Source organism: Podarcis bocagei (genome assembly GCF_964188305.1).
Source record: "Podarcis bocagei genome assembly, chromosome: 17".
NCBI lineage: Eukaryota > Metazoa > Chordata > Lepidosauria > Squamata > Lacertidae > Podarcis > Podarcis bocagei.
Window position 1 is genome coordinate 19616198 of NC_138143.1, and position 14221 is coordinate 19630418.

Below are 14221 nucleotides of genomic sequence, written 5' to 3' on the forward strand. Positions count from 1 at the left end.
CAGGAATGGTGGAATTTGTCACCTGGCACCAGGTGGGCAAAGGCTTTAGAGTACTAGGACATCATCCCCACATTAGCTTCATTGAGCGTCAAGCACTTGAAGAGAAAACACGGCAGAAAAGTCCGTAACAAATGCTAACCTTCATACCTGTCTGAATACACAGTGGTTCCACAAGTATGGTCTTTGTGTAAATATCTGTACAGTGGGTACAATCCAAGAGAAAATGAGATGAATTTCAGCCTGTTAAAAATCAACAGGTTTAAATATGCTCGGTTCTTAGCTTGCAGCTTGCTTGGTGATTCACAAATGAGTTAGGAGACCCTGCATCTAGTGAGGCCTCAAATTTATTCAGGCTAAAAAGTTGCTATTGAACAGACGAGAAAGCAGAGATTGTAGGATGCTTTGTGTCATGTTAGGTTGTATGTTAAAACGTTATAGAAGGCCAGCTGCCAGCATACAGAAAGCCCATATGTCTGAACAGAAGTCAGTTTTGGAGAAAGGAAATGCACTTTTTGAGACTCCATGTGGGGTATTGGACAAATGGTAAACTTCCACCACGGAGAGCTGGGTTTGAATCCTGATCAGCACCCATGAGGTTCATTGTGTGACCTTTGCCAATCTCTGTGTCTTTCTCTCAGCCTAAGGTACTATCCAGGGGTAGTGTGATGATAAAAGCAGGGGGGAGGACACACCCCATTTTTCCCACTCGGTCCTCTTTGGAATAAATGGAGCTTTATTTAGTTTTTTTAAGTGAACTTAGCACACCTGCAGCTCTTTATATGAAACAACAACAGCTACTGTACCCCTTCTGCTCCCCCGGAGAGAATCTTTTCTCTTGTATGATGAGCAGCTGCCCTGAAGATACTTATTTTGGTAATTGTCCCATTGGCTCTGTCCTTGAAACCTCAACATTTAGCCCTTAAAATTACATAGGCATAGGTGGGAATGGGAGAGGAATGAAGGCAAGGAGAAGCCCTAGCACTGAAAACCCGCCAATCCACACGGCTCAGCTGCTTTAGGTGTGTTATGTAGCCACACCCATCTCAATAGATCTGTCAGCTTTCCCGCTTTTGTTCAAGTGTGATATCATGTTTCCTGGGGCGAGCCGTGGAAGACAATGCAAATACGCCTTCCTTTAGATACAACAGGCGGAGTCCAGGAAAACAGTATTGACATTCCCCCTGAGCAGGAGAGGCAGGAGAGTCAATGGCAGAGCTTTTAAAACTCGCTTAACCTTGCCCCCAAGTGGTGGTGGGGAAGGAAAGAAGGGAGGAGGTCTCTTGCGGGTGTTGCCACTGCCCAGAAGGCGAAAATCAACTCCACCCTTGTTCCAAGGTGGGGACAAGGCCTCCGAGCACGGCTGCCAAAGAAATTGCTTTCCCTCCCTTTCCTTGTGTAACCCCATAGATCTGCCAAAAAAACTGCTGCTGTAGGCAATAAAGGAAGGAATGTATTCCCCATTCCGACATAGGTGTAACTCCGATAAACAAAAATGCCCTTAAATGCCGAGTGAAGCCATTATGTGAAAGCAACAGAATGCAAAATCTACCAGCATAGGTAAAGGGTAAAGGGACCCCTGACCATTAGGTCCAGTCGTGACCGACTCTGGGTTTGCGGCGCTCATCTCGCTTTATTGGCTGAGGGAGTCGGCGTACAGCTTCCGGGTCATGTGGCCAGCGTGACTAAGCCGCTTCTGGCAAACCAGAGCAGCGCACGGAAACGCCATTTTCCTTCCCACCGGAGCAGTACCTATTTATCTCCTTGCACTTTGAGGTGCTGTCGAACTGCTAGGTTGGCAGGAGCTGGGACCGAGCAACGGGAGCTCACCCTGTCGCGGGGATTCGAACCGCCGACTTTGTGATTGGCAAGTCCTAGGCTCTGTGGTTTAACCCACAGCGCCACCCGCTGGTTTAAACTCCGTATGCCACGACATGTAGCAATATTATTATTACTAGGATTTCTTATCTGCCTTTCACCATAAATCTGCGTTCGAAATTAGCCAGGCGCCAGGTGCATTTTGCACCTGGTGCTCAACCACCTGCAACCAAGTGAAGATACCTGGGTGCCAGGATAGTGCCTGATGTCTCCACCATCTGGAGTCGCATGCCTGGGGATCCTAGGATCTGGACTATTTCCACATACAGTCAAATCTCAGTTGCCGAACGTAATCCGTTCTGGAAGACCGTTTGGCTTCTGAAATGTTCGACAATGGAGGCGCGGCTTCCGATTGGTTGCAGGAGCTTCCTGCACTCAAGCGGAAGCTGCGTCAGACGTTCGGCTTCCAAAAACGTTCGAAAACCGGAGCATTTACTTCCAGGTTTTCTGCGTTCAGGAGCCGAAACGTACCAAAACAGAGGGGTTCGGCAACCAAGGTTTGACTGTACCAGCAACACATCCTGCCGAATTCTATCTGTTATATTTTATTGGCACAATCCGAATGAATTTTACGAGCCAAAAAGTCATACAGTGGTACCTCGGGTTACATACGCTTCAGGTTACAGACTCCGCTAACCCAGAAATAGTGCTTCAGGTTAAGTACTTTGCTTCAGGATGAGAACAGAAATCGTGCTCCGGCGGCGTGGTGGCAGCAGGAGGCCCCATTAGCTAAAGTAGTACCTCAGGTTAAGAACAGTTTCAGGTTAACAATGGCCCTCCGGAGCGAATTAAGGACTTAACCTGAGGTATACCACCAGTGGCGTAGCGTGGGTTGTCAGCACCCAGGGCAAGGCAAGTAATTTGCGCCCCCTAACCCGTGGATTTGCGCCCCCTAACCCTAACCCCCAGATGTTGCGTCCGGTGCGGCCAGCCCCCCTGCACCCCCCACACTACGCCACTGTATACCACAGTATTGAGAAATACAACTTTCGAGCCGTCCGGCCTCAAAATGGCAACGAGGCATTCCGTTTTGGCAACCCTAACCCTGTTTTAAGGAGCCATTTGGCACCTAGCTTATATATCTGAGTTTCTAACCCTGCCATAAAGTCCCATGAGGTTCCAGGGAAGGTTTCAACAATATAAATATACATTTTAAAATCAGTTTTAAAATGTACACACACACAAATAACAATCAGAAGGAGAGACCATGGCTTAAAAATACCTTTCTTGGGTGTCCCAGGCTAAGTGAAAGAGGTGGGTATTCAGCATATGACAAAAACTATGCAATGAGATTACCAGGCACAGCTCTGTGAAGAAAGAAATTCCACAGATTAGGGGCTGCCTCAGAGACCGCCTTCTGCCAGCCTCAACCCCCTCTCACATTTCAACAACATTTGCTTCCTATATTTGATAGTGGTGGGAGAATTAGGAAGGCAAGGAACCAGTAGTTGTCACTAAGCAAACACAAAATAAAAAAATTCCTTCCAGTAGCACCTTAAAGACCAACTAAGTTAGTTCTTGGTATGAGCTTTCGTGTGCATGCACACTTCTTCAGATACACACGAAAGCTCATACCAAGAACTAACTTAGTTGGTCTTTAAGGTGCTACTGGAAGGAATTTTTTTATTTTGACTATGGCAGACCAACACAGCTACCTATCTGCAACTGTAAGCGAACACAGTTACACTTTAGCCATCTTCATAAATGAATTATGTGAAGGCAAAAGGTAAAGGTAAAAGACCCCTGGACAGTTAAGTCCAGTCAAAGGCGGCGATGGGGTTGCGACATTCATCTCGCTTTCAGGCCGAGGGAGCTGGCTTTTGTTCACAGACAGCTTTCCGGGTCATGTGGCCAGCATGACTAAACTGCTTCTGGCGCAAAGGGACACCATTATGGAAACCAGAGCTCATGGAAACGCTGTTTACCTTCCCGCTGCAGTGGTACCTACTTATCTACTTGCACTGGTGTGCTTTCGAACTGCTAGGTTGACAGGAGCTGGGACAGAGCAATGGGAGCTCACTCTGTTGCGTGGATTTGAACTGCCGACCTTCTGATCAGCAAGCCCAAGAGGCTCAGTGGGCAGTCATGCCCCATGCATTGGATATATGGACCTCTGTACGTGCAGCTCTTCGTGCATAGGCTTTTGTATAAGTCTTGCACCATCGGTGCTCCAGCTTCCACTGAATATTTCATGTACAGAAAGGTCTGTATTAACAGGGTTCCCCTGCTCAGTTGTCCACACTCAACACACAGCTGTTGGGGGGCAGGAAAGCCACGCAACACCAGGGAAAGGCGGACCCATGGTGCATTGCATGTCAGTTCCCTCAGACAATTAACACAACAAGGCAGCTTATCTTTCAGCCTGATCTTAAACCTGCTTACAGAGAAGTACAGTATACACCACTGTGTTCACAGAGACTTACTTCCTAGTAAATGTGCATATCATTGTAGCCTTAGCCAAAACAACAGCAGTCCCGGCAAACAGACTGGGCAAACTATGACTCAGATAGACACCTTTGCACAATATATTCATATTGCATATCCATATTTTATAACGGTACAGTGGTACCTCAGGTTACATACGCTTCAGGTTACAGACACTTCAGGTTACATACTCCACTAACCCAGAAATAGTACCTTGGGTTAAGAACTTTGCTTCAAGATGAGAACAGAAATCGTGCTCCGGCAGCACGGCAACAGTGGGAGGCCCCATTAGCTAAAGTGGTGCTTCAGGTTAAGAACAGTTTCAGGTTAAGTACGGACCTCCGGAACGAATTAAGTACTTAACCTGAGGTACCACTGTATGCCATTTTTAAAAAATAGTATGCAACGTTTTCCCTCCACAGAAAACGTTAAATATGTTATTTGAAATCTCCACATGTCACAAGGCTATTGCACAAGCAATTCTCTCTTAATTTTGAATCAGGGTCACACAAGCACCACAACCCCATGGGTAGGGGGGTTCAAACAAGACGTTAGTAAATTTAACGAATGCATGAGGGCGGGGGTCACAGACCTGCATAACCCTAGGCCTTTTCTCACCAGGCACAATGAGAAAGCCCCCCGACGGCTGCCCACACACCCTCCAAAGGGAATCTCTGTGTGAAATTATGCACACACCCTCCAAATGCATGATGAGGGGGCACCGCTAGCCTACGTGGTTCCTCAAGCCCCCTCATGCGTTCTTTCGATGCATGATACTCAGTTTTTGACAGTGGCTTGACACCTCCTCCCTTGGGTAGGTAGCAATGTGTATTGTCTTGCATGCTTCAAAATGTGGTAAGCTAACCCTACTGCATTTGGGAGACCACCCTGCATATTCTGTTGGGTGGAGCCCAGGACATATTGTCCACAGCCCTATCCTCCTGAGGGACGCGGGTGGTGCTGTGTTCTCAACCACTGAGCCTCTTGGGCTTCCCAATCAGAAGGTCGGCGGTTCGAATCCCCGCGACGGGGTGAGCTCCCGTTGCTCTGTCCCAGCTCCTGCCAACCTAGCAGTCTGAAAGCATGCCAGTGCAAGTAGATAAATAGGTACCCCTGCAGTGGGAAGGTAAACAGCGTTTCCATGCGCTCTGGTTTCCGTCACGGTGTCCCGTTGTGCCAGAAGCGGTTTAGTCATGCTGGCCACATGACCCAGAAAGCTGTCTGTGGACAAACGCCAGCTCCCTCGGCCTATAGAGAGAGATGAGTGTGCAACCCCAGAGTCATCCGCGACTGGACCTAACAGTCAAGGGTACCTTTACCTTTACCCCTTTCAAATACAGTTTGATGGGCGTTTCCCGTTTCAAACTGGTTAATCTTAAAGGTGTCACACAAAACTGTTAACACGGGACTCGCAAAATGGGAAATGATTATTCCCCTCCCCTAAACATTCCTGTATCGAAATTGGTTTTGCTTGTAACTTACTTAAAACCTTGATCGTTACCCTAAGTGGTGATACATTACAAAAACCAAACCTTTGACTGGTCTTAACTGTCCAGGGGTCATTTTCCTTTACCTTTTTACCTCCTGACAACACCACTGAAGGTATAGGTTGATTCAGCTCAGTGCTATTTTTCTAGAAAAAGAGGTGCCGGAACCAGTGGCATCGCTTGGGGAAGGCCAGCGGGGCAGTGGCCAGGAGTACCTTTGTGGGGGATATTTTACTCTTTGCTGCCCTGCCAGACCCACGCCATTTTGCAATGCCGCAGGGCTGGCTGAGGAGGATGCGACAAGCATGTGCCCTCCCTCCTCCCACAGCCTCTCAGCATCACAAGGCAGCATGAGTGTGTCCTTTGGGTGCATGTGAGTTATGCTCACCAAGGGCTGTGGGCGAGAAGGGGCACAGTGCGGCCCCACTTGGTGGTGGTGGGCTGGTGGCAGCATGGGCTGGGCACGGGCTCCATTCACCCTCCACACTCTGAGCCTTGCCCCCCGGATACACGCACCCCCGGACGCATTGTAGGTGCCCACAATGCCACTGGGCAAAACTCCCTACGATCACTTTCCTTGTTCTCTTATAATGGCAACGGTGCCCACCTGAGAGGTGACGGAAATGCGTTCAGGTGAGTTCCAGGTGAAAAGAAGGCCTGATTTGTCTCTTCAGTACACAGCAACCATATGAGAATAATAATACTCCAATTTTCTGGATCATGGATTGGCTATATTATCTAGATATTGACGTTTTTCAGATTGGCTCAGACAACTGTATCTGTTGGGGGGATTTGAATATTCACTGAGGGGGTTTCTCAACCAGCCCATGCAAGAGTTTCTTTTCAAGTTGTTGTTGTTGTTGTTGTTGTTGTTGTTGTTGTTGTTGTTGTTGTTGTTGTTGTTGTTTCTACCCCGCTCATCTGGCTGGGTTTCCCCAGCCACTCTGGGCAGCTTCCAACAGAAGATTAAAAATACATTAAACCATCAGTCATTAAAAACTTCCCTAAACAGGGCTGCCTTCAGATGTCTTCTAAATGTAATGTAGTTGTTTAGTTCTTTGACATCTGGTGGGAGGGTGTTCCACAAGGCGGGTGCCACTACCGAGAAGGCCCTCTGCCTGGTTCCCTGTAACTTGGCTTCTCGCAGTGAGGGAACCACCAGAAGGCCCTCAGCACTGGACCTCAGTGTCCAGGCAGAACGATGGGGGTGGAGATGCTCCTTCAGGTATACAGGACCGAGGCTGTTTAAAGGTCAGCACCAACGCTTTGAATTATGCTCAGAAACGTACTGGGAGCCAGTTTAGGTCCTTTGGGACCGGTGTTATGTGGTCTCGGCGGCCGCTCCCAGTCACCAGTCTAACTGCCGGATTTCGGAACTGCCGCATTTCGGAACTTTCCGGGTCACCTTCAAAGGTAGCCCCACGTAGAGCACATTGCAATAGTCCAAACGGGAGATAACCAGAGTATGCACACCTCTGGCAAGAGAGTCCACGGGCAGGCAGGTCTCATCCTGCGTACCAGATGGAGCTGGTAGGTAGACAGCTGCCCTGGACACAAAATGGACCTGTGCCTCCATGGACAGCTGTGACTCCAAAATGACTCCCAGGCTGCACACCTGGTCCTTCAGGGGCAATAGTTGCCCCATTCAGGACCAGGGAGTTTTGTTCTGAATCTCACTAGTTACTCAGTTTTGTGGCCTTCCAGTGCCTTAATTGTGGTGCTACAGCAAAAATGCCTGGGAGGCCTCCCTACACAACAATTCACTTTTACATGGAAAAGTTAGTGTGAACTATTGTCTTGCATTGATTTTATATGCATGCCCAGATTGGGAGTATCATGCCCAAGTTCAAACAATTTTATCCATGAAAATAGGGGTAGGGGACCTGTGCCCCTCCATATGTTGGACTACATGCCCCATCAATTCCAGCCAGCATGGCCTGTGGTCGGGAATGATGGGATTTGTAGTGCAACAACATTTACCTGAATATGAAATGATACTTCAAAAAGTAACCGAAACCCTCCCCTCTCAGTCACACGCATGAGACTCAGGCCAGTCACTTTTAGATAAAGTAATGCATAACAATCATTCTCAAACGTAGCCACGTCGATTTCCAGTAACAATTCTACAGCACCACACAAAAGTACCTAAAAGCCTAGAAAGCAAAACCAAAAGAGGAAAAATATATCAGGGCAAAAGGAACTAAGAGCAAAAGGAAATGCTGTTTGCAACTTTGCTCCACTTAGCAAAATCAAGAGGCTACACAAGAGGCGAGCTAAATAGGGGACTGTTTCAACGGGGGAAAATAATAATTTTAAAGCCCTGTCTGTTATCTCTCTTGGAAAGTTGTAATCTGTTCCACCTTCCATACAAAGCTGATAGGGAGGAAATGTGAAGTTAGAAAGGAAACTTAATGATTATTCTGCAAAAACATGTCAACAGTTTCTTAGGCAGCGTGATTGTGTTCCATAATTTTATTTTGTGAGTTGCACGTACGCGCACACACACACACACACAAAACATGTTTTTTTTATGGCTGGGATATTTTCTGAGCTTAAGCTATTTTCACACTGGAGGCAAATTGGTGAACTATGGGCAATGCTCTCCATTATAAATAGGGAATACTGCTTGACCAAGCATTGGCAGTTTGTCCCTGGTATTCAAATAGAGGGGCATAGGCATGGTTCTCTCATTTGGTCTTCAGCATTACCTGCCGACATAGTGAACTGGTGTGTGAATCAATCGGCCAGGTTTTCTGTGACCGAATGCCTCAGCTCTGCCAATCCCAAATACCGGACAACACCATTACTGGCCCCAACAACATCACACATACCATCTCGGGACTATTTAATTGCTCATCGTCTAACATTGTGTATGCCATCAAATGCCAACAGTGTCCTTCAGCTCTCTATATTGGACAAACAGGCCAAACCTTACGCCAAAGAATAAACGGACATAAATCTGACATCAAGAATCACAAAACAGAGAAACCAGTAGGAGAACACTTCAATCTCCCAGGACATTCTATACAAGATCTCAAAGTAGCTGTTTTACTACAAAGGAATTTCAGAAATAGACTGGAAAGAGAAGCTGCTGAATTGCAACTCATTACCAAACTTAAAACAATGGAGAGACCTGGTCTGAACAGAGACATTGGATTCTTATCTCATTATACATGACTAAGCCATTTCTCACCTTCTCACCCCTTGCCTTTTCCTGTAAGACCTATTACAGTCGTTAAGAGTCGTCAACAGGCACATCTCAGCTATCTGCCAATCTCCAATTCCCATCACCCTTCTGAGTAATACCCCTCCCCACCTTCTCACTATATAGAAGGATCTGGCAACTTCTGTTTCAGTGTATCTGAAGAAGTGTGCATGCACACGAAAGCTTATACCAAGAACTAACTTAGTTGGTCTTTAAGGTGCTACAGGAAGGATTTTTTTTTATTTTGACTATGGCAGACCAACACGGCTACCTATCTGTAACTGAATCCCAAATACGGTACTTCCTAGGAAGTGAGCAGAACATGTGGACGTACCAAGACAGAAACGGAGTCAGCAATCTCTTTGGGTGGGGGACATCGTCGTGTGTTCTGGAACTGGAAGGCAGTAAGAGTGGCAAATTATACTTGGAGAAGCAAGTGGTTTTCATATAGCGCCACAATATGCGTGGAACGTGGAACCCTGACAAGAGGATCAAGGTCAAAGTTCTAAAACAGGATAATGGCCTTGAATCTAGGTATTCAGTGAACTGGATTTACAAGGACAAGGTATAGTGTGTGTGTGTGTGTGTGTGTGTGTGTGTGTGTGTGTGTGTGTGTGCCTCATAAAAAGGGACACCGGTGGCACTGTGGTCTAAACCAGTGTGGTCTAAACCAGAGAGCCAGTGTGGTGTAGTGGTTAAGAGCGGTAGTCACGTAATCTGGGAAACCGGGTTCGTGTCTCCGCTCCTCCACATGCAGCTGCTGGGTGACCTTGGGCCAGTCACACTTCTGTGAAGTCTCTCAGCCCCACTCACCTCACAGAGTGTTTGTTGTGGGGGAGGAAGGGAAAGGAGAATGTTAGCCGCTTTGAGACTTCTTAAAGGGAGTGAAAGGCGGGATATCAAATCCAAACTCTTCTTCTTCTTCTTCTAAACCACTGAGCCTCTTGGGCTTGCTGACTGGAAGGTTGGCGGTTCGAATCCCTGTGACAGGGTGAGCTCCCATTGCTCTGTCCCAGTTCCTGCCAACCTAGCATTTCAAAAGCACACCAGTGCAAGTAGATAAATAGGTACCACTGTGGCAAGAAGGTAAACAGCGTTTCCGTGCGCTCTGGTTTCCGTCACGGTGTCCCGTTGCGCCAGAAGTGATTTAGTCCTGCTGGCCACATGACCCGGAAAGCTGTCAGTTGACAAACGCCGGCTCCCTCGGCCTGAAAGTGAGATGAGCGCCACAACCCCATAGTCACCTTTGATTGGACTTAACTGCCCAGGGGTCCTTTACCTTTACCTTTTACCTCATAAAATTGTCTGATCAGGTAAGATGTGTAGCTGTGGCATGATCTCAAGTGTGATTCCAGTATTATTATCAAGTTGAGGTGCAGACCCTCCGAGTGTCCCTCTTTTCCAGGAACAGCCTCAGATTTACAGAAGCCGCCTCGGTTTCCGATTTGTTCCCAGGATGTCACGCTTTTCCTTAGGACATCTCTATTTTCATCAGAGAAATGTTGGAGGATATGGAGGTGGTTGGACTCTTTCATTCAAATCCTTATTCCTTAAGTGGCAAATTGTCTTCATAGAGAGGTGAAAGGACAGAAAGAACAGCTGGTATCAAAGGTCTGTTTGAAGGAGACACAGAGGAGCTTCAGCGTTTTGCAGACAGTTGTCTCCTAGCTCTCCCTGTGGGTTTGTTCTGAATTCAGGTCGTTTTGCTCCACGTTCCTGATAAAATCCCAATGCGCAAAACATATGGGATAAATGAATGAGTAGGACACCAAGTGACGTGTCTGAGCTTGCTAGCTGGCTGAAGTGAAATCAAGGTATTAAAGCAAGAATGCTGCCTTGGAAGCCCCCAAAAGTGATGGTAACTTTCCCACGGGCATTAGAGCATTTAAAGTTGCAAGCTTTTTAAGAGTGTGGAGTCTGGAGCAGGAGAGATACCCACAATGCACTTCAGTGCTCTCGGGTCAACATATTTTAATCAAGTGTGTTAAAACAGCTGCCTGCTAAACAGCTGTGTCATGGGCACAAATATATACAGTTGTACCGGTTTGCAAACGTTCTTTGCAAACCAAATATCTGACGTGGCTTCCACAGCTTCCGATTGGCTACAGGAGCTTCCTGCATCCACTCGGAAGCTGTGCCTTGGTTTTTGAACATTTTGGAAGTCGAATGGACTTCCGGAACAGATTCCGTTCGACTTCCGAGGTACCGCTGTGTTTCAGCTTTAGCTTTTTGCAGCATGGCTATACAATGATTGGGAAAGTTTCAACTCTTGAAGGTTTTTTTTGCCTGGGATGCAATTCAGAAGGGCACATTAACCCTGTAAGAAAGGAAGGAAATGTTTTATTGGAGGGTGGACTATGGTTACATTAACGAGGTGTTAACTGTGCTTGCAACGAACCATTTGCACACTGTAGGGTTCATTTTAGAGGCTCGGTGAGAGCCAGGGCGCTCCTCACATCGTTGCAGCTCGACTTATCCCTGGGGGGCAGGGGAAGCCAGCTGGCAATGTGGCACAGAGGAACTCCCCAGCTGCAGCAGGAGCCGGGGAGCTCCCCAAATCGTTGCCACTCATCTGAGGGCAGGGAAGAAGAGAGGTAATGCCACATGCTGGAACACCTCCCTCTCGGCAGCAGAAGCAGCCGGACTAACCAATTGGAAGGTCAGCGGTTTGAATCCCCGAGACAGAGTGAGCGCTCCCATGGCTCTGTCCCAGCTCCTGCCAACCTAGCAGTTCGAAAGCACACCAGTGCAAGTAGATAAATAGGTACCACTGCAGCGGGAAGGTAAACGGTGTTTCCGTGCGCTCTGGTTTCCATCAGTGTCCCATTGCGTCAGAAGTGGTTTAGTTCTGCTGGCCACATGACCCAGAAAGCTGTCTGTGGACAAACGCTGTCTCCCTCGGCCTGAAAGCGAGATGAGGCCCACAAGCCCACAGTCACCTTTGGCTGGACTTAACCATCCAGGGGTGTTTTACCTTTTACCTTTCAGATGCCACAAGGGCAAATATATTGAATCTTCCCCTTTCATTTGCTAATCCATTCTGAATTTGCCCCATTGCTAGTAAATAGTAGGAATAACCCAGCAGCAAAGAAGACTTTAAGAGACATAACTTCAATAAAAGAAGTATTTCCATTAACGTAAGATGAGAGGCATTTCTTTCAGCAATCATTTCTGTAGAAAGCATTAATATATTAATTGACTATGCATGTTCTTTTCCGAAGGCTTTCTTTGTCCATTAGGTAATGCATAGCTATCTGTTCAAAGAGTGTGATTGTGACAATCTCATTGGGAGTTGCCAGTATAAGTGTGTTTCAATGTGCTTCATCCTACCCTAGTGGAAAAACGCTGATACATAAATGTGCCCCGCTCCCTTTGATAGAGAGCCAAAGTGCACATGTTAAAAACCTATGGGAAACCCTGGCTTTCTTCGTATTCTGCATCTTAGCGCATTACTTCTATAACTCAGGAAGCTCTTTGAAAACTTGACCAAACTTAGTTTGGTCCTATGGAGGTTCCACTGCGCATATGCAGAGTGCAGCTGACTCTAAACATAAAGGTGAAACCAAAGAGTAATCACATGCTTTACTACCCAGCGCATTCAAAATCACATATTAGCTGGAAGCACACTTGACATACCTTGCTGGGGCAGAGCAGGATCTCTCCAGAAACAACCTCAATTAACACAGACATTGCAGCAGAAGCCGGCTGTGCACAGTGCTGATTGGTAAGTACCTGTGATGTTCTCAAGAAAGTTTCACCAGCACTGGAGCCGTTTGGCAGCTCGGTTAGAGAACGGACTGTGCTTTGAAATTTAATAACAAACTTTCCCCTTTCTTTGCCAGGTAATGTGGAAGGAGCATTTGACTTGATACTGATCAATTCCCTCCCTACCGTGGCTGATTCAGAGACGTCGCTGACCTGCATCACCTCGAGATGGCGTTCTCGGGACTCGATCACCATTGGGAGAGACTATGAGGCCTTGATGGGCCAGCACCCGTACCCCCTGGCCGTGGCTGAAGACGAGGCGAGAGGGGCAGCCAAGAAAGTGGTATGGCCAAGGGAAAAATCCGGCGAAAGCATCGGAGCGTATTTCTGTGAAGGAAAATTCAAAGAGAAAGCAATGAGGGTACATACGATGAAGATGCAACAAACAGGTACCTTATGCATTTGCAAAAAAAGGTGTGTCATGCTTGAAAATAGACTCTAAATAGATAACCGTAGTTACCCATGGGCAAATATTAATTCTAAATAGGATAAGGTGCTTCTCGTGGTTCTTTTGAAGAGTGCCAGTTTAGCTTTGGGATGGGAATGGTGCATTTTATCAAGGGCTAGAGGCCTAGCCTTGACTGCTAGCCCATAGCTCAGTTGGTTAGATCATGGTGCTGGTAACACCAAGGTTGCAGGTTTGATCCCCATATGGGGCACCTGCATATTCCTGCAAGCTTATTTCCCTAAATTTTCATATTCAGATTTGCTGGAACCAGTCAGAAACAGTGCTGGAGCATCTAACAGTCTGGACAAAGAGGCGTAGACCTAGGCTCTCCTCTAAAACAGAGAGACCGAGACTTTGAACTTAAAATTTGTAGCTGAGAGACTGAGAGACAGGGAAGGACATACCTTCCAACATTTCTCCAGTGAAAATAGGGACATCCTAAAGAAAAGAGGGACCTTCCTGGAGCAAATCAGATGGATAATACACAGTCCTCCTCTACTCAGAAATTAGTTCAATTGAGTCAAATGGGCCTTACTCCCAGGTAAGTGGCAAAAGAATTGCAGCCTGAGTATTGGAAGACGAGACAAATCTTTAGACCGAGTCATCCCTAGACATTAAATTACGGGAGCTAGCAATCTTATGCAAATGGACGTGATCAACACAAGCTCATCAAAGGTCCATGATAAATTAAAAGTTTTGAAGTAGAAGAGTTCTGAAACTTCCTGGAACCCTTGACAAAACTAAGTAGCTGGAAACCCTTTTCAGTTGTTGGAGTATTATGAAAAGCTTTGTTTCTGTGCTCCTTTGAAAGTTTTGGGCATGTTTCGGCATGGACTGCATACTACGTTAATTATATATATTTTTTCAAAAGGACACCAGCCCATCCTCCAGATTTTTTATCAGAGCAGACAAAGCTTTCCTTGTTAATTTTCTCGAAACAGACAAGGAATTGTGTGTGTAGCTGAATGTCTTAATGTTTAGGACCAAAATAGAACCTCAGAATGATCTCGCTCTTCT

General features: G+C 46.8%; 1 protein-coding gene across 1 annotated transcript in view; it reads left to right on the top strand.

The window, feature by feature from the left end:
• The window catches only part of TEK (TEK receptor tyrosine kinase), a 48983-nt gene that overhangs the window by 1863 nt on the left and 32899 nt on the right, over positions 1–14221 (top strand). The window contains exon 2 of the mRNA XM_081176194.1: positions 12834–13145. Coding sequence (XP_081032320.1) covers positions 12834–13145 — 312 coding nt within the window. The remainder of the gene's footprint in view (positions 1–12833; positions 13146–14221) is intronic.